The sequence below is a fragment of the Rhamphochromis longiceps genome, linkage group LG4 (genome assembly GCF_057381845.1).
Source record: "Rhamphochromis longiceps isolate RC_006_pf linkage group LG4, R_longiceps_female_GT1.1, whole genome shotgun sequence".
Taxonomy (NCBI): domain Eukaryota; kingdom Metazoa; phylum Chordata; class Actinopteri; order Cichliformes; family Cichlidae; genus Rhamphochromis; species Rhamphochromis longiceps.
The window spans coordinates 36,514,952-36,540,757 of NC_140560.1; the positions used below are offsets into that span (position 1 = coordinate 36,514,952).

Sequence of the window (25,806 nt, forward strand, 5' to 3'; positions counted from 1 at the left end):
TGCAGATGCTGAAAATGACAGCCTGAATCTATTATTACACTAAATTGACTTCTCTCAAAATATAAAAGAGCCCATCAGTGTCTGGACAATGTTATCACTTAAATCTATTTAATTTTGGGTGGCTGTGGCTCAGGTGGTAGAGCAGGTCATCTACTGATTGGAAGGTTGGTGGTTCGATTCCCGGCTTCCCCTAGTCTGCATGCCAAATATCCTTGGGCAAGATACTAACCTGAAATTGCTCTCCGATGCATTCATCGGAGTATGAATGTGTGTGAATGTCAGTTGTGCTTGTGCGAATGGGTATGAATGGGTGAATGCACAAGTTGTGTAAAGCGCTTTGAGTGCTCAGAAGACTGGAAAAGCGCTATATAAGAACCAGTCCATTTACCATTTACCAAATCACTTTAAGCATATTTGCACTGCACAAGACAAAATGTGGATTGCACAACACTGGTCACTATATTCTTCATTTCCAGTTAATACTTGTACAGCTGCTGTTATTGTGTGTGTGTGTGTGTGTGTGTGTGTGTGCATATATATATTTATTTATTTATATTTCTTCATACATTCTTATTTAGTTCTATACTGTGTATTGTGTATTTTGTTGTACAGTTATTTTATTTTCAACTTATTTTCAACTTTAATTTATATATTTTATCTTACTCTTTCCCAGTTAAATTTACCCTTCAGTTTAATTTGTGTTGTACAGTTATTTCATTTTTAACCTTAATTTTTTATATTTTATTCCTTCCTAGTTAAATTTACACTTTAATTTTTCATATTCTGTGTTTACACAGAATAAATCAGAAATACGTCTGATCACATCCACACAGCAGCTGTTTCACTTTCAGCACATTCAGCAGGAAATAAAATAATGGATGCTCCGTTAATTCAATTCAATTCAATTCAATTTTATTTATATAGCGCCAAATCACAACAAAAGTCGCCTCAAGGCGCTTCATAGATACAGAGAAAAACCCAACAATCATATGACCCCCTGTGAGCAGCACTTTGGCGACAGTGGGAAGGAAAAACTCCCTTTTAACAGGAAGAAACCTCCGGCAGAACCAGGCTCAGGGAGGGGCGGCCATCTGCTGCGACCGGTTGGGGTGAGAGAAGGAAGACAGGATAAAGACATGCTGTGGAAGAGAGACAGAGATTAATAACAGATATGATTCAATGCAGAGAGGTCTGTTAACACATAGTGAGTGAGAAAGGTGACTGGAAAGGAAAAACTCAATGCATCATGGGAATCCCCCGGCAGCCTACATCTATTGCAGCTTAACTAAGGGAGGATTCAGGGTCACCTGGTCCAGCCCTAACTACAGTGGGGCAAAAAAGTATTTAGTCAGCCACCGATTGTGCAAGTTCCCCCACCTAAAATGATGACAGAGGTCAGTAATTTGCACCAGAGGTACACTTCAACTGTGAGAGACAGAATGTGAAAAAAAAATCCATGAATCCACATGGTAGGATTTGTAAAGAATTTATTCGTAAATCAGGGTGGAAAATAAGTATTTGGTCAATAACAAAAATACAACTCAATACTTTGTAACATAACCTTTGTTGGCAATAACAGAGGTCAAACGTTTACTATAGGTCTTTACCAGGTTTGCACACACAGTAGCTGGTATTTTGGCCCATTCCTCCATGCAGATCTTCTCGAGAGCAAACTGCCAAACTTTTACCAGCATGTCTCGTGTCCAACGAGAGGGGATCGGATTTTGGATCACTGCTACACGCCATACAAGCAGGGCTACAAAGCTGTCTCACACCCGGCTTTTGGGAAGTCTGACCACAACGCCATCTTCCTCATTCCCCAGTATAAACAAAGCATACGGAGGGAAGACGTGACCACGAGGGAGGTAAAACGGTGGACTGCCCAATCAGAAGCTACGCTACAGGACGCACTCAACGACGTCGACTGGGACATGTTCAGAGCATGCGCAGTCGACCTCAACGAGTTTATGGAAGTAGCAGTATGCTTCGTCAATATGCTAGCGGAGGAGATTATCCCCACTGCGAGAGTCACCACATTCCCAAACCAGAAACCGTGGATGGACAGATCGATCCGCACTGCAGTAAACGCCAGGACCGCCTCCTACAACGCGGGTCTCGCCACTGGCGATATGAGCGCCTACAAAGCGGCCTCATACGGCGTGCGGCGCGCGGTGAGAGATGCCAAACGCCGGTACCGGGAACGTGTGGAGTCCCGCTTCCACCAGGGCGACACACGGAGTATGTGGCACGGACTACGCACCATTACGGACTACAAAGCCAGGGACACTGCGCCGATCAACGCCGACTCTGCATTCACCAACGAGCTGAATCGGTTCTACGCCCGTTTCGAGGTTAGCCAGGCGGCTAATGCTATCTACCGCCTGACTTCCGAGGACAGTGACGTCATCAGCGAGAGACCGGTGACCAGCATCGCGGAGCATGACGTCCGAGCGGCACTGAGGAGAGTGAACACAAGGAAAGCGGCGGGGCCAGACGGCATCACCGGCCGTCTGCTGCGCTGCTGTGCTGACCAGCTAGCAGGTGTGTTCACTTACATCTTCAACGAGTCCCTGGCGAAGTCTGTGGTCCCCACATGCTTCAAAAGATCCACCATCATCCCTGTGCCCAAGAACAGCAAACCCTCATCCCTGAACGATTACCGGCCAGTTGCACTGACCTCGGTAGTAATGAAGGTGTTTGAGAGGCTGCTGAAGAACATCATCTCCTCCGCCATCCCAGACACCACAGATCCGCTGCAGTTCGCCTACAGATCCAACAGATCCACAGAGGATGCCATCGCCCACGTCCTACACACCACTCTCAGCCACGTGGACAAGAAACAGGGTAACTATGTGCGAATGCTGTTTGTTGATTACAGTTCAGCGTTTAACACAATAGTGCCCTGCAGACTGTTCACAAAGCTCAGGGATCTGGGACTTAACAGCCGTCTGTGTGCATGGGTGTTGGACTTCCTCACTGGCAGAACTCAGGTGGTGAGGGTGGGCAGGTGCTTCTCCAACAGCATCACCATCAACACAGGAGCCCCTCAGGGATGTGTCCTCTCGCCACTGCTCTACTCCCTCTACACTTCAGACTGTGTGGCCACCCACGGCTCCAACACCATTGTGAAGTTTGCTGACGACACAGTGGTGTTGGGTGCCATCTCCAACAACGATGAGGCGGCCTACATGGATGAAGTGAAGAATCTGGCATCGTGGTGCCAGGACAACCACCTCCAGCTGAACGTCAGCAAGACCAAGGAGCTGGTGGTGGACTTCAGAAGGGGTCAGCACAGAGACTACAAGCCCATTATCATCAATGGAGCTCCAGTGGACAGGGTGCAGTCCTTCAAGTATCTTGGTGTCCACATCTCCTCAGACCTGACATGGACTGCCCACATTCAGGTCCAGACCAAAAAGGCTAGGCAGCGCCTGTATCACCTACGACAACTGAGGAAGTTCAGGGTCTCTCCAAAGATCCTCAGGATTTTCTATACAGGCGCTGTGGAGAGCATCCTCACACAGAACATGACATCGTGGTTCGGGAACAGCTGTGTGAAGGACCAAAAAGCTCTCCAGAGAGTGATCCGTACAGCAGAACGCTGCTGCAGGATTGCTCTCCCCCCGCTTCAGGACACCTACACCAGGAGATGCCGGACTAGAGCAGCGCAGATACTGAAGGACCCGTCCCATCCTGGCAACAAACTGTTCCAACTTCTGCAATCTGGTAGAAGGTTCCGCATCATCCGGGCAAGGACAGTGTCGCGGCCTTTTACTTTCCAAACAAAAAAATCCGAGGAAAGGCCGTGGGTGGCAACGGGAGGTTTGTTTTGCTACGCACTTCTGACTCCATTGTTTAAAATCATATGCCGTTTATTTCGGGGAAAAAAAATACAAACAGAAATCAGCCAAATAACTTCTTAAAACTTAAACTTAAACGAAAGTTAACTTAATTTGTTTTAACAATTTCAAAAGTGGTCAAAAAATCATTTTTTAACCCTCCCGTCTTCCCATCTGACATTTGGCAAACAAAACAAAAAACCTCTTTACCACACCCATCCCGGGTGCTCTTAATCTCTTAATTAATGGGAGGGTCCATAAACTAATAAACCAATCACTTTTCGAATGCTTATCCAATAAAATTAATTACAAATTAAGGTCAGTATATTCTTACACCTTCAAGGAAAAAACAAAAAATGAATACAAATTGCATTCTAAAAACATTCAACAAAAATGGCCACAACATTCCGGCCCCTAATTCCTGTGTAACATGAATTAATTCTTTCTAAGTGGCCATCACCAAATGCAATACCAATAACTTTCTTCAGCAGTCCATCCGTATAAGTCTTCTTAAAAAACAAACAAAAGGAAAGGTCAGTGTTCTATGATTTCAAGTCTCTGATGTTCATGTTGTTTGCTTTGTGTGTATTCAAAAAAGGTGTATGTTGTATAATGGAGTGTAGGGCAAAGTGAGTGTCAGTGTAAATGTAGAGCCAGAGGTTCCAGAACTTGGCTCAGTTGGAGGCAAACATTCATTGTTTCCTCTAGATGGCCTCCACCAGGAGACATATTTTGTTGATTGGCCTCTCCAGCTCATTTGTTCGTGTCTTAACTCTAACACGGCGAACTACTCCGTGTGCATCGGCCATGGTTTCAGTGATGCGGCCAATGGGCCAAGAATTTCTTGGTGCAGCTCCATCAACAACAAGCACAACATCACCAATGCAAAAGTTCCTATGAATCTTGTTCCATTTCTGTCGTTCCTGCAACATAGGAAGGTATTCTTTCACCCACCTTTTCCAGAATAGATCCGCAATATACTGGGCTTGTTTCCATCGTCTTCGCAGATACAGATCCTCTTTTTTAAATAAACCTGGTGGCTGCACAGGTTTGCCTTTTAACTGGAGCAAGTGATTTGGAGTAAGAGCTTCTACATCATTAGGATCGTCAGAAGAAGGTGTGATTGGGCGGTCATTCAGTATAGCCTCCACTTCACAAAAAACTGTATGCAAGGTTTCATCATCTAGTACTTGCTGGTTTGTGATAGAGTATAATATTCTCTTTATTTCTTGCACCAAGCGCTCCCATACTCCACCATGATGGGCCCCATAGGGCGGGTTAAAGGTCCACTTTATGCCATCCTGTGCTAAACCTTTTTGGATTTTACTTTGGTTTAGCTCTAACATAGCTTGTTTTAACTCACGATTTGAGCTGACAAAGTTGGTTCCATTGTCTGACCGGATTTCTTTGACCTGTCCTCTGCGGCAGATGAATCTCCTGATGGCATTAATGCAGGAGCCTGTATCAAGGGAATGTGCCACCTCAAGGTGGACTGCACGACAGGTTAGGCATGTGAAGAGAACTCCATATCTCTTAACAAGACTCCTGCCTCTCTTTACTTCTATTGGTCCAAAATAATCAACACCAACATAAGTAAATGGTGGAAGATCAGATGAGATTCTGTCAATAGGAAGATCCGACATTTTCTGCTCACCTGGCTTTTGCCGTTGTCTTTGACACACTATACAATCTCTGATTATTTTTCTAGCTGCTGAATTAGCATGAGGGATCCAGTATTGACGGCGAAGGGTTGAAAGCATGTGATTTCTTCCTCTGTGACCAATCTTTTCGTGAATATGCTGAAGAATAAGCTTTGAAACATTGCTTTCTTTTGGCAAAATTGCAGGATGTTTTGTTTCCTCAGGTAAATCCGCTTTGCTCAGTCTTCCACCCACTCTCAAGACACCATTAGCAACTACAGGATCAAGCTTATACAGATGACTTGACTTCCTTACAGTGCCAGAGTTTAGGGCAGTCATTTCATCAGCAAAATGTTTTCTCTGCACAAAGCTCACTATAGCTTCCTCAGCCTTGGACAAATCCTCAGTTTTGAGCAGAGTGTTCCATTTATCCTCTTGCTTAACACATATTTGACTTCCACAGTGCGTGCCCAGCAACTTCTGTCTTTTCCTTGTTTGCAGTTTAAGTTTTTCTTTTACTTTCAGGATCCATGCCACACACCTTTTTAATTTTGTCCAGCTGGAGAAGTACAACAGCAGCTTAGTAGTGGGACACACATCTTCTTTCAGCACAGCTGCACACATCAGGCCCTCCCCTTTTATTTCTGGGTCAGCTTCCAAATGGACAGATACACAATTCATGCCTACAGGCCAGTGACCAACAGGTTTACTGAGAAATTCTGGACCACTGATCCAGGTGGACGATTTCAGGAAACAGCCAACTGTCATTCCTCTTGTGGCTGCATCGGCTGGATTCAGCTTTGAACTGATGTACCTCCACTGCTCAACTTTTGTCAAAGCATGAATGGTGGAAACTCTATTAGCTACATACGTTTTGAACCGTGTGGTTGTGTTTGCAATGTACTGTAGCACAGTTGTGCTGTCAGACCAAAAGACTGACTCACTCAGATTAAGATTAAGTTCAACTGATAGCATTTTGTCTAAGTGCACAGCTAAAACTGCAGCAGCCAGCTCAAGACGTGGGATGGTGACTTGTTTTAACGGCGCCACCCTTGCTTTACCAATAATAAAGGAAACACACACTTCCTGCTTGCCATTAGATAGCCTAAGATATGATACGGTACCATATCCAGTTTCACTGGCATCACAAAAGTGATGCAGCTGTGCACTTTCTATCTCCCCAAATCCTTTGGGTGTGACACATCTACTAATACTAAACTTGTTAAGAAGAACTAAATCCTCAACCCATTTTTGCCAGGTTTGTGCCATTTCTGCTGGTATTGTCTCATCCCAGCCAAACCTCAGTTTACATAGATGTTGCAGAATTTGTTTTGCAGGCAGAATGACTGGAGCTAAGAAACCCAAAGGGTCATAAATGGAGCTGACATTGGACAGAATACCACGTCTTGTAAGTGGTTTGTTCTTGTTCACAATACTGAATGTGAAAACATCACGTTCAATATCCCATTGCACACCGAGAGCTCTTTCTGTGGGTAGCTGATCCCGACTAAGGTCCAGCATCTTTACACCTGTGGCTCTATTTTCCTCCGGGATCTGACAGAGGACAGAGCGATCACTACATACCCACTTATTGAGCTTAAATCCCCCCTTGGCACACACTTCAGTAAACTGCTGATAAAGTGAGATGGCCTGCTCAACAGACTGAGTAGATTTAAGACAGTCATCTACATAAAAACTATGCCTGATTGTATGTATAACCTCCTCTGGGTACAGATGTTGGTTGTCATTAGCAGTCTTTAATAGTGCATAGGTAGCACAGCTGGGGGAGGATACTGCACCAAAAATGTGGACTAGCATTCTATGTTCCACCAGCTGTTTTGTGATGTCACCATCGGGCCACCAGAGAAAACGCAAAAAGTTTACGTGTTCCTCAGCTACTCTGACCTGATGAAACATCCCTTTAATGTCTGTCATAAGTGCTATTGGACCCTGCCGAAAGCGAATCAGCACACCTAATAAAGTGCTAGTCAGATCTGGGCCTTGTAATAGCTCTTTGTTCAGTGATGTTCCAGAAAATGTTGAAGCACAATCATACACAACACGCAGTGTTTTCTTGCGGGGGTGGTAGACCCCATGATGAGGTATATACCACACCTTTCCTTCCTCATTCTTCAACTGTTCTTGTGGTATGATTTCTGAATGTCCCTCCATACTAACATTGTGCATGAATTCTTTGTATTCTTCAAAGAATAACTGATCCTTCTGAAACCGTTTTAGCAAATATTGCGCCCTCTGCTGAGCCACCTGTTTGTTGTTTGGCATTCTTACTTCAGGTTTACGAAAGGGTAATTTCAAGTAATAATGGCCATCCTTAAGTACAGCTGACTCTGACATTATGTTCATGAACTGTTTATCTTCTACAGACATTTCTGCACGCTCATTACACTGGCTCTCCACAAAATCTTGATTATACTGCTTAACCAGCATTTCCTCTAAACTACTTATAGAAATGCGGTTTACCTGGACAAAACTAGCATCATGCTCATCCTTTTCACTACCCTGATTGAGTGGCCCATTGACAACCCAACCGAGACGAGTTAGCACAGCATAGGGTCCATTACCCTCACTGTTAATGATTCTCCAAGGTTCCAGCGCTTTGGGAGAATTTACACCAATAAGCAGCCCAATGCCAGCATTTATCGGTGTCAACTCAACCTCCTTTAAGTAAGGCCATTTTCTTAAGTTTTCTTCTTTAGGGATATTTTCTTTAGCGACAGGAATAAACTTTTGAGTGTACACATCAGGCAACCTCAAATACTCATTCTGTTTCAAAGCAGCTACTTCCATACCAAAAAGTTTATAGCTACTTACTGGCCTTTCCTGACCCATAGTCTTTAACATGATTTCCACTTTCTTTCCAGATGCATTTAACTGCATCATCAACGCCTCAGTGCAAAAGGTTGCAGAGCTGCCGGGATCAAGAAAGGCGTACGTCTCCACAACCTTCGTCCCATTTTCCAACTTCACTTTTACTGGAACAACTGACAAGGCACATTCATTAGACCCGGCCCCAGTATGGCTACCAAAGTTCAAAGAAACAAGAGCATTTGAGACTGATGATTCCTTGCATTCAGCTTTAGCTGCTTGCCACTGCCGTTCATTTGAGTCTATGTGGAGAACAGTAGGGTGAGTTTTGTTACAGGTGTGGCACGTCAAACGATGTGGACAAGTTTTACTCATGTGGCCTCTCTGTAAGCAACCAAAGCATAAACCTTTACTCTTAAGGAATGTCACCTTTTCTTTGTTGGCTTTTAGTTTGAATAAGTCACATACGTCCAAAAAATTAGTTTGGTCACAAAACAAGCACCGAGTTTGGTCTAACCCTTTATCTTCATGGTTTATCTGAATCCGTTCCGGTTTGAGTTTGTCATTGATCTGTTCTGAAACTACAGCTACAGAAGTAGCAAAGCTACTGCTTTTAGTTTTAAGCGGTGTCTTTGATGGTTTTGAAGCTCTCTTTTCTTTTGTGTTTTGACTCTCTCCAAAAACAGGATCTAATGCAGCTCTTGTTTGCTTTTCAAGAAAATCAAGAAGATCTTTAAACCCTGCTCTGCAATCGCACGTTTCTGTTATATCAACGATTATTAGTCGCCATTTATCACGAAGTCTAAAAGGCAACTTTGAAACAAGAATCCTCATATTGGTTGAATTTTCCAGCTCATCAAGAAACCCAGCTTCATCCATTGTGTTGAAGCAGTTTATTGGACTTAAACAGAAAATCACAGTTACTGGCACTTGGCTCAAACATTTTAAAACATTAATGTTAATCAACAAAAAGAGAGATGAAAAGAGATAATAAAGTCAATAAAATGGCTTTAGTTTCTTCATCATGGTTGTACAAAGACTGATTTGTGTTTGTGCAGGTCTGAGATCAGCTTGGTTCTGTCTGAGATTCCTTCATATTTAGAGTTTTTCCTCCTCGCTGTCTCCGAGTGTTTCTCTCTGCTTCGACTGCTCTGAGACAGTCCGTGTTTGATTGAGCACAATGTAAATAGTGTGTGAATGTGTGGATGATGTAAAGCGCTATACAAATACAGGCCAATTACCAAATAAGATGAAAGTGAATTAAATCGTTTCAGAATGTGCCCCAGAGGGGCCGACATGGCAGCCTCGCCTCTGTCAGTCTGCCCCAGGACAGCTGTGGCTACAACAAGCTGCCTCCACCAGGGCGTGAATGTGAGAGTGGATCAAAAGTGGTATTGTAAAGCGCTTTATAAATGCAATCCATTATTATTATTATTGTTAATATTATTATTCTAAATATAATCATTGGTTGATTTTATATATTAAATTCTAAAAATCAAATAATACAACAATAAGATTTTTTTAAATGTTACATTTTAAAATGTCATTTTATCAATTTATATTTGATATATTCTGTCTTTAAATTGTGAAAATATATTTTAAAATCTTAATCTTAATAGTTTTTTTTACACCAGTGTTTTATCCAAACATATTCAAGATAAGAGTTGTTGTAGTTATTATACGGCATTGCTAATTTCTTCCTTTTGATGTAGTCTATCATACTGGGGTTTTTAAATTAAATTATTATTTGCTATTTATATATATATATATATATATATATATATATATATATATATATATATATATATATATATAAATAGAAAGTGATGGATGGTACAGTTTTAATTCAACGAAAACATTAATCAAATATAAAATAATTCTGCTAAAGCTTTTTTCAAATTGTTCTTTGAAATCATTTAAAGACTGATTTTCTTTTTCAAAATAAATGTATTTACAACAGTGCTCAGGCTCTATTGACGTAAAATATTTTGTTTTTTATAAATATGCATTGTTAATCAGTGATACTTAAAAGTTTAAGGGTCATTATTCTGCAGTTAAGTTCATGTAAGCATTGTTTTTAAAGGAAGTAATCAATCTTTTTGGGGGGGGGGATTTGTTGTTTTTTAAGCTGTTTTAATGACTTGACAAACAGAAATAAAACCAAACATTCCCAGGATTCCCGGTTTGTCTAATGTTATCAAAACAGCAAAGTGAACTGGAAACAAGTGTGAACTTTTGAGCCTTCAGGGAACATTTTTCTGTTGTCTGAGAAACTGATGATGAAAATACAGTTTTTCCAGTGATGTTCAGCAGAAATGATGCATTCCTATGAGAGGACAAAGAGAGAGAAGAGGATGGGGAGGAGGGAGAGCAGCAGAGGAACTGAGAGGTAGATGAAGTGAGCCGAGGAGGGCACAAAGGTGATGAAGCCCGGCTGGTTGGAGGTGATCTGTCTGTTGATCCAGGACTGGTACTGTGATACCCGAGTGTAGACTCCTGGGAAATTGGGCTGAGCGCAGCCTATCCCAAAGCTCACCACTCCAGCCTGGACCCAAACGGAGCTGTTTTTAACCACCAGTGGGCCTCCAGAGTCACCCTGCACACACCAGACATGGTGGTTATAGCACCAGCAGCCATGTGGATGCATATATGGATATATTTACATCTGTTCAAAAGTGACAATATTATATTTGTATAATTGTGTGTGTGTGTAAATATCAGTCTGCCAAATGAATTTGCTAACATTTGCGAGACACAATTTTTACCAAAAAAAGCACAAATGTTAAATTCTGTATGAAAAAGATAAATAAATCAATTACCAATCAATCAATGGTAAACATTGTTGTAGTTCTTGTTACTGTGTTCATTTTTATATAACATAGTTTTTTACGCTGTTTTTTAGCATTTACACTTAATTTCATTTATCTAATTTATGTTAATAACTTTAAAATACTCCAATTCCTCAGACAGTTTAAGTTGAGCCAGTTTTTCAATGTGATGAAAACATCTGGACACAAACTCAGTCAAGTCAAACTGATCTTCACAGTACGACAAAAGTGTGAACAAATACATGTTTCATATTTTGGGTCCTTCAGAGGTTCCACTGTCTGCGTTGTGATTGGTGCTTTACGTCGTGGCTTCAGACTCATTTGTAGGTGTTCACATGGACCCACACTCACCTGGCAGGAGTCCTTTCCTCCCCGAGTCACGCCGGCACACATCATGTTGCTTGTGATTCTACCATTGTAGGCATCGTTACAGTCGGTGTTGGACACGATAGGGATGCTCACCTCCTGTAGAGTCCCAGGGGAAGGAAGGGAAACTGAAAAAAACCAAACAGAAATGTGCAGTTTGAGGCATGAATCCACCACGTGTGAAGAAGATGCTTGGATACTGACATATATTTATCTTTGATATCGTTAGAGTTGTAGCCTGTGTACACTCATTCACTCACTTCTGTTAAACTTGCTGTTTTAGTTAGCCTCAGAGTTGCTCTTCAAAATGTATTTACTTACATTTCCTGCAAAGTCAGAGACCTAATGTCATGGTCCCGTGTCTGCCCGGACGGCTCCACAAGGCCACATGTGTTTCTGTTTACTTTCTCCTCTCACCTCCCCGCCGGGGCGGAGCTCATTACGGGCTCCCGCCCTTGGCTCACACACCTGCTCTTTTCCCGGACCCTGCGTGGGTACCCGCTGTGTGAATTTGAGTGAAGAGGAGGGCGAGTGTAAATTAGATTTTTCCCTTGGACCCCGCAATTCCCCCACTGTATATATCTCCACTTGGTGATTATATAAATAAGATCATTCCTTGTATTGAACTCTGCTCTGTGCTTGGTTCCTCCCCTGAATGTGACAGAATCATCCAGCCAATGAAATGGACTCAGCAGACCCAGCAGCTTCTGCTCCTATCCTCGCCGCCTTGACAGCAATTTTGGAGCGCCATGAGCAAATGTTTGCTCGCACCAGAGGTGAGCTTTCAAGCCTTAAGCATATCAGCTGTCAACTGCATCATAAAGATCCAAGAGTAGGAAAAAACTGCTCTAAAGAGTTTTGGCGCACAGGAGTTACCGCAAACACTGACCTCATTAAGATCACATGGATACGCCAGGAAATGAAGAAAAGCAGAAGCTGAGTATGATCATAATCCAACTATAACAGTAAAGGTTAGTAACTGTCGCTGCTCCAGTTCTTACCGCCGTCTCGGATGTTGCCCCAGCCGGTGACCCAGGTGGTCGTCTCTGCAGGGAAGACGCTGCCCTCCTCCGCCAGACACACAGGTCGGATGTAGTCCGTGAAGTCAACAGTTGAGGACAGCCGCAGCAGTGCGATGTCATTGTCGTTGGAGTTGGAGTTGTATTGTGAATGTTTGATTATCCGTGACACTGACCGGGAAACCCCATTAGTATTAGTGCTTTGCAGTGACTCGTATCCGAGGTGAACAGTCAGTTTTGATGGGGTGCTGAAAATAGCAAGAAGTACTGACTGTTAGTGCTTAATTGATAGTTGACAGGTGAAGAGGGTGGGTCATATGACAGGGTGAGAGCTTACTTGGGGAAACAGTGGGCAGCAGTCAGGATCCATTCATTGTTGATCAGGGAGCCTCCGCAGAAGTGGCGACCGGATGCTTGCAGACTGACCTGCCAGGGCCACGCTCCCGCAGGAGCATCCTGGCCTCCTACAATCTTGGTGTTAAGTGGAGCTTGTCCACAAACTGTAGGCAAAGACATTTATGCACAAAGAAAAATTACTCTCAAACGTTCAAAGCTGGAGAGCAGCTTCAGACCAGATAACGCCGTGTCGGCCCATAAACAAAGCACGAGTGAATCCAGAGGTCAACAAATGAAAGCTCATCAGTCTGTCCCGTTTCAATGAGCCCAAATTTCAGGAACATCTTAAGAGACTTTGGAAAATTCAAAATCAAAACTTAGTGTATTTCAAATTCCTCTTCATAATGAATAGAGGAATACGGGACTACTTGTTCTTATTGTTTAACGATGAAGAACTGCCGTGCAAGGAAAAAAAAACCCTGAGAATAATACAGCTGAAAAGCATTTTATTCATACATGTTCTTATCCATTACTATTACCTACTATATTGCAAGGTTTGTGTCCTGGCCATTTGTCCCAAACTGCATCTCAGTAAAAGAAATTCAATCTGCATTTTATTTATTAGAAACTCCGTGTGTGTGTGTGTGTGTGTGTGTGTGTGTGTGTGTGTGTGTGTGTGTGTGTGTGTGTGTGTGTGTGTACTCACCATCGAGCTGTGCGTTGCTTCCTGTTTAGAGACAATAGAGACAGAGACATGATGTATTTGTTAGATCTCCGTGGACTGAACAGGCTGGTTGTTCTTAACGTGCTGTTGGAGTTTCTGGGTGGGGCTGGAATGTGCGGCACGAAGCCAAACAAAAGACGGAAACGATGTCTTTGTCTTTGTCTGAGACAAGAAAACGATGATCTTGAAAGACAGGACATATCAGGAGGCCACAGTAAGAACACGAATGTACGGAGAGGTTGTGGTATGAAGAAGCGCGGCATTAAAGATTTTATCTTTCCACGGTTGATGGTTTGACTGACAACAAATAGCCCTATTACCAGCCTACTTTTGAATGCGAACATTTACAAAACATTCTGCTTTATGCTTCATTAAATTTCAGAGGGAAATCAGCTACTTCCTGTCATTGTGGAGATTTTAAAAGACTGTCAACAAAAACATTAAATTTAAAGAATGAAAAACTCGATCTCATTGCAGGCCGACATGGGCAACTCTTTCTTTTTTTACTCATCTGCGAACCCAACAGGAAGTCGTTGAATAAACACTTTGTTCACCAGCGTGGTGTTAAGAGGAGAACGACCCTGGAAATGTCACATTTAACACATCACTGAAATACAAAAGTTTAAATAAAGCTTTCAATGAACTTTTGTATTTCCATAGTCGGTGTTTTTTCTCTACAGTACTTCCTGTTTTTATGGTCATATGGTTTTTACCAGTGATGCTCGGTCTATACCGATATGGGGTCCATGCTAGTGTAACCATGGCTGATTTCTGCTTGCAGTGACATAATTATTGTTTCTGATCCAACCTGTGTGAGAGAACGCCCTCTGAGACGAGAGCGTTCAGTGAAAGGTAAAACCCACCCACGTGTCGATACCTCAGTATGAATCATCAGCAGGACACCGAGAATCAAACCGGCCAGCCTGGTTTTTTTAAACCGAAACAAGCTTTGACGTGACCTGAAGCTCCTTTAACCTGTATGACTTCAAAGCTCTTTGACTTGTTTACTTTAGTCTACAGCTCTTAAATGAGCAGCTGACATCATGTTTTCTTTTCCAAGAATTTGTTTGTTCTGTGGGACACGTCGGGAACATCGGAGCTTCTACAGTCTAAAAGCATGATGTGAGAAAACCAAAGAACTTTATGGTGAAAGCACTTTTCTGGTTCCTTTTAATGTTTTAGCAGGAAGATTCTTTTAAATCATGTCTAAAATAAAATGTATTATTTTTATTATTACTGAACTGCATTATTTGATGAATTAAAGCTGTTCTTTACTCACAGCTTGACTCCGTCTGAACTCTGACCTGTGATGTAAGAGGAAGCAGGAAAACACGCTTTTGTTGCTTTTTATGTTTTAAATGATTACAGGGACGATCTGTTTTATTATTTTATGATGAAGTCATGATGGCGTGATCATGTTTGTTTGTTTTTCTCAGCTGATTTCTCCTTGTTTTGTAATTAATGTTAAATTAAAATACTCTTAAAAACTTTTATTGGAATCAACTTTCAGTCCTCGACAGAGATGAGGAAGCCCCCATCCATCAGGCCCTCAGGGCTGAGCAGCTGACTGTCACCATCAGTAAAGCACAGCGGCGCTGTCATCACGCTTTAGAAACTCATTCAGTGTGCCCGATGCTACCAGTGCATGCGGGCATCTCATAGTTATGTACACAATGTGCTCTGGCATCATCACTATGACAATCTGGTAGAAGGTTCCGCATCTTCCGGGCAAGGACAGAGAGACTCAAGAGGAGCTTCTATCCCCAAGCCATCCGGGCCCGAAACACACACACCCGCCCTCTCACATCATCTATAACTGACTGAGTCAGGACTCTTCCAGACACTAAACCAAGGCACAATGTACATTTCAATTCCTTTAATTTTAAATATGCTTATATTGTCTATCCTGTAAAATAGTCAGATGCCTATTCATATTAATGTACAGAATTCACCTGCTTGCTGCTACTACTGCACATTCACCCAGTGTATATACTATACATACATACATATATATATATATATATATATATATATATACATACATACATATATATATATATATATATATATATATATATATATACACACACACACATATATATATATACACACACACACACACACACATATATATATATATATAATGTTCTTCCTCTACCCCCCCCCCCCGCTACATTTCACTGTGTGTTATACTTGTATAACTATGCATGTCACAAATAAAGAACCTTGAACCTTGAGCAGTGATGTTTTGGGGCTGTCGCCGAGCAACACGGACTTTCAACTCCCGCCACAGATTTTCTATGGGGTTGAGGTCTGGAGACTGGCTAGGCCACTCCAGGACTTTCAAATGCTTCTTACGGAGCCACTCCTTTGTTGCCCGGGCGGTGTGTTTTGGATCATTGTCATGTTGGAAGACCCAGCCTCGTTTCATCTTCAAAGTTCTCACTGATGGAAGGAGATTTTGGCTCAAAATCTCACGATACATGGCCCCATTCATTCTGTCCTTAACACGGATCAGTCGTCCTGTCCCCTTGGCAGAAAAACAGCCCCATAGCATGATGTTTCCACCCCCATGCTTCACAGTAGGTATGGTGTTCTTGGGATGCAACTCAGTATTCTTCTTCCTCCAAACACGACGAGTTGAGTTTATACCAAAAAGTTCTACTTTGGTTTCATCTGACCACATGACATTCTCCCAATCCTCTGCTGTATCATCCATGTGCTCTCTGGCAAACTTCAGACGGGCCTGGACATGCACTGGCTTCAGCAGCGGAACACGTCTGGCACTGCGGGATTTGATTCCCTGCCGTTGTAGTGTGTTACTGATGGTGACCTTTGTTACTTTGGTCCCAGCTCTCTGCAGGTCATTCACCAGGTCCCCCCGTGTGGTTCTGGGATCTTTGCTCACCGTTCTCATGATCATTTTGACCCCACGGGATGAGATCTTGCGTGGAGCCCCAGATCGAGGGAGATTATCAGTGGTCTTGTATGTCTTCCATTTTCTGATGATTGCTCCCACAGTTGATTTTTTCACACCAAGCTGCTTGCCTATTGTAGATTCACTCTTCCCAGTCTGGTGCAGGTCTACAATACTTTTCCTGGTGTCCTTCGAAAGCTCTTTGGTCTTGGCCATGGTGGCGTTTGGAGTCTGACTGTTTGAGGCTGTGGACAGGTGTCTTTTATACAGATGATGAGTTCAAACAGGTGCCATTCATACAGGTAACGAGTGGGGGACAGAAAAGCTTCTTACAGAAGACGTTACAGGTCTGTGAGAGCCAGAGATTTTCCTTGTTTGAGGTGACCAAATACTTATTTTCCACCCTGATTTACGAATAAATTCTTTACAAATCCTACCATGTGGATTCATGGATTTTTTTTTCCACATTCTGTCTCTCACAGTTGAAGTGTACCTCTGGTGCAAATTACTGACCTCTGTCATCATTTTAAGTGGGGGAACTTGCACAATCGGTGGCTGACTAAATACTTTTTTGCCCCACTGTATACACAGTATAAAGCATCGTGTCAGTGCAATTTCAATAAAGGAGTTTCATTCTAACCAATGCCCGCTGGTGGCTACATTTTTTTTATGAACCAGGCAATCTGCTCCTTAGATCCACTGCAACTCTCAGCTTCTTATATCAGTCATGTTGCTGGCCGGTTGCAAACTGTGGCTCTTGTTGTTTCTCTTTAGCACCATTTATTTTTCTAGGCCTTTGTTTCCTCCATCCCAGTTGTTTTTAGCTGTGTTGTTGTCATCAAATTCCAACAATTTTTTTTATTAAACAGTAAAATGTCTCAGTTTAGACATCTGATGTGTTTTCGGTGTTTTTTATGCATACAAATATGGAATAATTAATTATTTACATATGAATATTGCAATGAACACAATAGTAAAGTCATTTCTATGGCACGTTTATTTTTCAGGTTACACTGACATGGTTACAAAATATGTCATTTTATGATTTCTTATCCAAATATATAAAAATACATTTGAACGTACAAAATAATCAGAACCTGCTCTGAGTTTACTTGTAACCACATGCGCTACCTCCAGCGCCATGGACAGGTTTTGGTTCAATGGTGCCAATGATTGAGATTCGATTCGGGTCCCAGACACAATTCTCCTCCAGGCCGCTCTTCACCATCCCACAGTTGGGCGGCACCCAGGCGGTGTCGTAGCTATTGTATTGCCAGGTCTTCTGAAGTGGGTGGTTCTGATAGTTGATGACGATCACCCTTCCCACTTTGACCTTAACCTTAATGACAACCCTGTCATGCTCAGGGTGATCGATGGGATAGCGACTCGCTTTCTCCAGGTCTCTGCTGAGGTAGACCCCTGGACCGAGCATCCCATCTTTAGACCGCTGAAAACCTGACTTCAGGATCAATCGAGCACTCTTACTGGTGGTGCCGTGGTACATGACGTAGGTTCTACCATCTCTTGGTCCTTCACGGTCCATTCGAACCACACCTGGAGGCAAAAAGTCATCTTCAGCCCACTGGAAGCTCATTTTTCAGATCCAGATGTTGGTGTCAGTGTCCCTGTAGAAAAAAATATGTTACTGACATCAGTGCCAATAAGACAAAACAGATAAGATTAGCTATAAAATTAAGAATTTATTAGTCAGGAAGTTCACAGCGGAGTCTAAATATGTCCTCATACACACAGAACTGACAAGATTCACTGTAAACATTCAGACTTTGTTTGAGTCCACGTACCTCTCAGCAGGTTGGTCCAAGAATGGAGTCCGTGCCTCACTCTGCTTCTTTTAACAGTAGACGTCCTTCTTTCAGTTTTGTTTCATGTGCTGTTGCTCGTCCTTGTCTTTAGGTTACAGACAATATGTACTAGGTGTGGTCAGTGTGTGAGTTAGGTTTCACTCCTGCCACACAGCAACACACAGATCAGGTGTTTTCAGCCAGAATGAAACGTTTGGCACTTTCCAATTTTCCTCCATAAAAGTTTTGTGATATTAAAGGAAATTTGTCTCCTTAATATTTATAATTTTATGCTCTTGTTCAGATGCAGATGAGTTATATAACAGAAACACGTAACAGGAAATTCCCGTCCAGTCAGATTCCTGCTGTATTTGCAAATGTTTCCGTTGTTCTGCTGCAGACTGACTTTCGTTTTGGACCAGTGAAAGTTTACGGGAATTTGGCTGATATATTTCCCATATAGCGAGCTCCTGCTGTGGCTCTAAGGCTTCTGCTAACTTTGCATTTATGTAAAGCTGCAGATGCTGAAAATGACGGCCTGAATCTATTATTACACTAAATTGACTTCTCTCAAAATATAAAAGAGCCCATCAGTCTCTTTAGTCACACATTTTCTAGCACAGATAGCATAGAAACTGAACATTAAACAGTCTTCTTTTGTCTTTTCATTACTTAAATTTATGATAATGGATTATACAGCTGTGGGGTATACAGTTCATTACAGCAGACGTCTTTCTGAAAGTGCTGTAACTAATAACCCTTTCCCACTACCACCTACTCGAGTCGGCTCTGCACACCTCGACTCCTTTTTGGGGTTTTCTATTAGGTGGTGGTGCCTGGTACCTACTGTTAGTACCTACTCGGCTGGGGATCCAGGTGATACGAAAATGTGACGTCACCAGACGGCATGTCACCGATTGGCTAGTCAGTGGCGTCACTCGATGAGTCTTGAGAGCTTCTCCTTTACAAAAATCTAAACCGCCATTTTGAACCTGGCAACGAGGGAAATGTGTACAGAAAAAACAACACTGTGGCCCCCGAGTCTGACACAAAGGCCCAGACTGAGCAGCAGGTTTACCATCACCTCAACGTGCTGTTGTGGCGTTCATGTCGCACAGAAATTACATCAACATGACCGGAACCGAGTTAAGTCAAGTTGAGCCAAGTAGGTACTAGTGAAAAAGATCTATAAGTTTAATTCAGATCAAACTGAGGTTATTGTACTCGGCCCTGAAAATCTTAGAAATATGGTATCTAAGCAGATTCTTACTCTGGATGGCATTACCTTGGCCTCCAGTAACGCTGTGAGGAACCTTGGAGTCATTTTTGACCAGGACATGTCCTTCAACGCACATATTAAACAAATATGTAAGACTGCTTTCTTCCATTTGTGCAACATCTCTAAAGTTAGAAATATCCTGTCTCAGAGTGACGCTGAAAAACTAGTTCATGCATTTATTACTTCCAGGCTGGACGACTGTAATTCATTATTATCAGGATGTCCAAAAAACTCACTGAAAAGCCTTCAGCTGATCCAAAATGCTGCAGCAAGAGTCCTGACAGGGACTAGAAAGAGAGAGCAGATTTCTCCTGTTTTGGCTTCCCTTCATTGGCTGCTCCTCACATACAACCTCATGTACCAATCTCACCTGATGAATTACGTAATCAACTAAAAAATGCTCTAAGTTCCGTTCAAGGTGGTCTAGGTGAGGAAGACCAATGTAACCTGGAACAAAGAAAGGGTGGAAAGGGAATAAATAACTCACCTGTGTTTCACTCTGCTCTGTTTAAAAAAAAATCCTTCTTTCAGTTTTGTTTCACGTGCTGTTGTTAAGTCACTTTAGGACCACACCCAGTAAATATTGTCTACAGCCTAAAGCGAGGGACTTAACAACAGCACGTGAAACAAAACTGAAAGAAGGATGTCTCAGAGTGGTTTGAAAGGAAGTTTATTAAAGTGGATTTACAAGTGCAGAATTCATTCTACAAATTATTATTTAAGCACAGAATTCTTTGTTTTGATGCGCGTGGCTCTTGTGGTCCTGCATAGTCAGTGTGTGAATTAGGCTTCACTCCTGCCACACAGCAACACACAGATCAGGTGTTTTCAGGCAGAATGAGACTTTTGGTATTTACCATTGTACCTCCATAAAATATTTAGAACAAAGGGAAGGGAATAAATAACTCACCTGTGTGTTTGTTCTGTTGCTTAACAATAAGCTACCTGTCATGTCGTTGAACCTGTTGTAAATCCATGTTTAACTTTTTCTGTTGCAGATTTCTTTGTCTTTCACTTTCAGGCAGACTGGATGTGTCGGTTAAGAGTGGCAGACTCATTGTTTTACTTTCCCCAAGAGGGCACACAGATTTACGTTTATAATGCCTTTGTTTTGTTGTTGTTTTTGTGATTGATACCTTTGTCCTGTTGCTGGCAGATCAGGCGTGTGATCGGTCATATGATGTGTACACTGCTTCTTTTTTTGATTGTGCTTTATAGGTGGACTGGGAAACCCTGGGTCAGTGTATAGAGCTGATAACAATGGTCAGTGATCACTTTATTGTCCCCAATGGGAAATAGATTTGCAGCATGTCCACTCATCAAACAACACAGACATTTGAAAAACAAACAAACAGAACAGCTCAAGTTTTATCAAGAGCTACAAGAAAGTCCCATCCTCTAGTTCACAGTGATCGGTCGCATCACTGGAGGGGACGAAGCCGCTTATAGGAGAGAGGTGGCCTGTCTGATGTCATGGTGTGAGGACAACATCTTCACCCTCAACACTAACAAGACAAAGAAGATGATAGTGGACACGAGGAAGAAGAGGAGGCCTCACCAGCTGCTGTTTATCCGGGGCCTTGAAGTGCAGAGGATGAGCAGCTTTAGGTACCTGGGCGTCTACATCAGTGAGGACCTCACCTGGACACCGAACACCACACAGCTGGTCAAGAAGGCTCAGCAGCGGCTGTATTTCCTGAGGAAATTTGGTATGTCGGCCAAGATCCTAAGCAGCTTCTACAGCTGCACTGTGGAGAGCACACTGACCAGCTGCAGCGCTGCATGGTACGGCAGCACTGCTGCTATGGACCAAACGCAAACGCCTGCAGAGAGTGATAACAACTGCGGAGAAGATCATCAGGACCCCGCTGCCCTCTCTGCAGAGCATCAACCATCGCAGAGTCCAGAGGAGAGCTGCCTCCATCCTCAAAGACCCCACACACCCCCAACATGGACTGTTCACACTTCTGCCCTCGAGACGGAGGTTTAGGAGTGTGAAATCCAGAACATCCAGACTCAACAACTCCTTCTTCCCCACGGCCATCAGACTCGTGAACAGCTGACCTATTTTCGAACAGTAATAATAACTTTTTGCACATCAGGCCATCCTGCATATTAAGCTACGGCTCTTTTGCACACATCTCTGTTTCAGAATTAAATATTTTTGTCTCCTTTTCTGTCTTCACTTATTTATTTGTACTATTTGTATTTTAGCTGTTCTATTTCTATTGCATATATTAATCGGCAGCAAAGAAAGAATTTCATTGCACAGAGAAATGTCTTTTTTATTCTTTGGACACATGACAATAAACACTTTGAATCTTGACTCTTGAGGGAAATGCTGTGTGCGACAGTGTTGGCAACAACAGCAGGTCTTCACTGCAGGCACTTCACCGACGACCTGAGGGAAGCAGCTGAAAATGTGACTTTTCATTCTAAGAGCCTGAGTCCGTTCGGTCCTGTGGCGAAGAGACAGATTACCGTACCAAACAACGCTACAAAACATTAGAACAGATTAAAAATGTATCATAATTTCAGATGAAACATAAAAAACTCAATTTCCTTAAAAACACAGCCGTTGTTGGACCTTTTTTTGTAGCAGCAAACTGTGACTCAAAGGGCAGAACATCAAAAACTACCCTCCAAATACTTGTAACTGTCCACCAGTTCAATGGCAGGTGGCACCGTTTACTATTGTTAGTGCAGGATGGGGCCTGACCCCCTGGAGTCAGTGGCCATGTCTTCAGTTTTCAGGGTGTTGATCTTTAAAAATGACGCCAAGAAGCAAACTCATCCACAGCCCCATGACTTACAATGACTGTTATCATGTGTACTTTGACAGTCATTCTATTACAGAATATAGAGCAGAGGAGAGAGACAACATCACTGTGATGAACCAGTAGAGTATATACAAGGCCTGTATGCAAATATCAGTGGAAGCTCTTCCACCTGCTGCAGAATCTCCTCCCTGATGTTCATCTCTAGAGACGTTAAAGCAGCAGGCCTGAAATCATTTAGTGATGTGGGGTTTGTAGTCTTTACAGCTGGAGCATTTTCTAAACCTCTGGAACCTTTTGCTTCTGGAGTGATGAGACAAAGATATAAGAAAAGGTAAAGTAAAAATCTGTCAGCTCATTGGCCAACTGAAAACCAGGAGACTTCTTTCTTAGTACTGCTGCACATACACGACCCACATGAAGTGGAGATGTGACTGAGCTGCAGCAGACAGACTCAACCTGAGTCCAAACCTTCGGTGAGTCTGGGTAAAACAAATAAAGTGAATATATCTGCACGCTCGCTTTGGCCCAGGCCACAGTTTCCTGCTCAGCTAGCTCAATCTGACTATTCTGGACTTTTCAGACTCTGCTCGTATCTTTATTAAATTCACAGTAATCTTCCATCTGCTTCTCAATTTCTGTGCTTGACTTTTCCACTTTGGTGCTATTTCACATCCCTGCTCTCCTGTATATGAAGAAACCTCCAAACTAACTCTTAGGGTCCAGTCGTCAGTTTGTCAGTTTTTATGAACTTTAGTGTAAATTCTTTATATTTTCCTTCATTTAAAAATTCTTTTTTTTTATTTTGGATTAATTTAAAGTAATGCCTGCTGTCATGTCCAGGGGGCGCTGTGGCTCTACAGTAATCACTGCCACATGGATGAACTTGTTAGTCACTCACATGAATCTACTCATTTAAATTCTGTTATGAATTTTTTTCATGTTCACACGTTTTCAGATCTTCACTATGACTCCAGGTTTTATGTGCTGTAGATGACGATTTCATGCTGTCATTCAGAATCAAAAGACTCAAAAAGGACACTTGTAGCAGGCACCGCCCATCCAGCCAGATTCCTGCTGCATTTTCTGCTGCAGGCTGTCTTATGTTTACACAACATAAACCAGTTTACCGGAATAACATATTTCCCATAAATGTGATCACTGTAACTTTAAGGTTACTGCTAACTTTGTATTTACACTTTCAAATGTCTCGGAGTATTTTTTAAGCTAAAAAAGCAAACCCATGCCTCCTAAAAAGAGCAAGATCCCCAACAAATCCCCTTTTGTTTTTTGGGGGCTATTTTATGTCCTCTTTGCTATTAAAAAAAATCTTTATAGGCAATTTTTCCCTTTTTGTGTTGTTTTGCTTGGATTTTTGAACATCTTTGTTTCTTTTTTATACTGGTGGTGGTCAGAGGGCCCGGTGGCGCCTGTGTCCGGCAGCCTCGCCTCTGTCAGTGCGCCCCAAGGCAGCTGTGGCTACAACGTAGCTGCCATCGCCAGTGTGTGAATGTGTGTGTGAATGGGTGAATGACTAAATGTAGTGTAAAGTGCTTTGGGGTCCTTAAGGACTAGAAAAGCGCTATACAAATGCAGACCATTTACCATTTTTTTGATTTTACATTTTTTAAGATCATTATATTTTTTAGTTTTGTCATCTCTGTGGTCAATCACTTGGGAGGATTCAGTGCATTTAGGCACTTTGCTGTTAATGAATATATGAACGTTTACCTTTTTGAATAAAGTATGAAAAGTCTCTTCCAGTTAGAACTTTTTCCTTCCCACTGTCACCAAGTCCTTCTTCACTGATGGGGTCTTCTCACTAAGATAGTAGGCTCTACCTTACACTAAAAATGTTTTAATATGAATAAATATTGAACGGATGTTACCGAGATAACAATATCCAGTTTGAAAAAGGAGACAGGGAGGCAAAGTTGACAACAGAATAAAGGTTTTATTAATAAATAAACAAAAAAGACACATAAGCCTGTATTTTACCCCAAAAGAAAGAAACACACAAAAAAATAAGTGTCGTTCAAAGGCTACATGAACCAAGCTCAGTCTTTATGACCAGCACGACCACGGCCAGCACGACCAGCACCACCACGACCAGAACCAGCACGGCCAGCACCACCACGACCAGAACCAGCATGGCCAGCACCAGCATGGCCAGCACCACCACGACCAGCACCACCACGGCCAGCACCACCACGGCCAGCACCACCACGACCAGCACCAGCACGGCCAGAACCACCACGACCAGCACCAGCACGGCCAGAACCACCACGGCCAGCACCACCACGACCAGCACCACCACGGCCAGCACCACCACGACCGCCTTCACTATCAGAATTGCTGTCTGGCATTGGTGCGCTCCACCCCATGGCCTGAAATCCTGCTGGACTACAATGACACATACAAAACTCAATGTCTTTTCTTTTTTTTTTACATCAAAATATATAAAACGCTTCCAAATATGCAAAATACAACAATAACTGCTTGTGGAATTTACCTGTAGTGCAGCCATGCACACCATGCATCATCATCATCATCATAATTATATGAGTAGGGATCTGGGAGGTCTGGGAGTGAGTAAGTTAATTCTCTCATCGAGATCGGTCTTGAACCAGCCCTGACAGGTTTTGGTTTGATGGTCTCAAGGATTGTGATTCGCTTGGGATCCCAGACACAATTCTCCTCCAGGCCGCTTGTCACCAACCCACAGTTGGGCGGCACCCAGGCGGTGTCGTATCCGTGGTCATGCCAGGTCTTCTGAAGTGGGTGGTTCTTACGATTGATGGCCTTCACTTTTCCTACGTTGACCCTAACCTTAATGACAACCCTGTCATGCTCAGGGTGTTTGATGGGATAGCGACTCGCTTTATCCAGGTCTCTGCTGAGGTAAACGCCCTGACCGAGCATCCCGCCTGAAGACTGGCGAAAACCTGACTTCTGGATCGATGAAACATTTTCCCTTTTTGTGCCATGGTACATGACATAGGTTTTACCATCTTCTGGTCCTTCACGGTCCACTCGAACTACCCCAGAAGGAAGACTGTCATCTTCAGCCCACTCAATGCTCATTTTTTATTTCAGTCAGTGTCCCTGCAGGAAGAAGAATCATTATGATGAGGATATCATCAAATTAAGACAAAAACAGGGTAAGGGTTACCGTTCAAAAAGGCTTATTATTATTATTATTATTATTATTATTATTATTATTATTATTATCATTATTATATGTCAAGTAATTTAAAGGTGTGTCCAGAAAAGCAATTTGAATTTACTTTAAATTAATTTTTAAGTAAAGTTAATCTTAAATAATTTCCAGTCCAAACATATGGAATAAAAATCCACATATACAGTAATATACTAAGAAAAAAAATGGAAAACATGAATCTTAAAAAGACAGAAACAAAAACACTTGATTCATTTCAGTTGGAGTTTGGCTTT

At 42.4% G+C, this 25,806-nt stretch overlaps 2 protein-coding genes across 2 annotated transcripts; both read right to left on the minus strand.

Moving 5' to 3' along the window:
- Window positions 1-10,473: 10,473 nt before the first annotated feature.
- LOC146672247 (trypsin I-P1-like) lies at window positions 10,474-14,340 on the minus strand. The gene is made up of 6 exons (XM_085405371.1): window positions 14,292-14,340; window positions 13,561-13,581; window positions 12,856-13,018; window positions 12,501-12,766; window positions 11,485-11,627; window positions 10,474-10,901 (listed from the first exon to the last, which is right to left on the minus strand). Exons 1-6 carry the CDS (start codon window positions 14,338-14,340, stop codon window positions 10,632-10,634), a joined length of 912 nt encoding a protein of 303 aa, XP_085261497.1. The 3' UTR covers window positions 10,474-10,631.
- Window positions 14,341-17,603: 3,263 nt separating this feature from the next.
- Window positions 17,604-25,437, minus strand: LOC146672248 (uncharacterized). Its single transcript, XM_085404843.1, has 2 exons — window positions 25,013-25,437; window positions 17,604-18,066 (listed from the first exon to the last, which is right to left on the minus strand). Exons 1-2 carry the CDS (start codon window positions 25,435-25,437, stop codon window positions 17,604-17,606), a joined length of 888 nt encoding a protein of 295 aa, XP_085260969.1.
- Between the last annotated feature and the right edge of the window lie 369 nt (window positions 25,438-25,806).

What these genes read in the sequence shown, in the direction of transcription:
- LOC146672247 (XM_085405371.1), bottom strand. Translation starts at nt 14,340, where the DNA reads ATGGTTACACTAGCATGGACCCCATATCGGTATAGACCGAGCATCACT. An exon ending in AAGCAACGCACAGCTCGATG is followed by an intron (nt 13,019 to 13,560) that starts GTGAGTACACAC and finishes CTTTGCCTACAG; the next exon opens with TTTGTGGACAAGCTCCACTT. An exon ending in GCTGCCCACTGTTTCCCCAA is followed by an intron (nt 12,767 to 12,855) that starts GTAAGCTCTCAC and finishes TGCTATTTTCAG; the next exon opens with CACCCCATCAAAACTGACTG.
- LOC146672248 (XM_085404843.1), bottom strand. Translation starts at nt 25,437, where the DNA reads ATGAGCATTGAGTGGGCTGAAGATGACAGTCTTCCTTCTGGGGTAGTT. An exon ending in CCCAAGCGAATCACAATCCT is followed by an intron (nt 18,067 to 25,012) that starts TGAGACCATCAA and finishes GTGGGCTGAAGA; the next exon opens with TGACTTTTTGCCTCCAGGTG.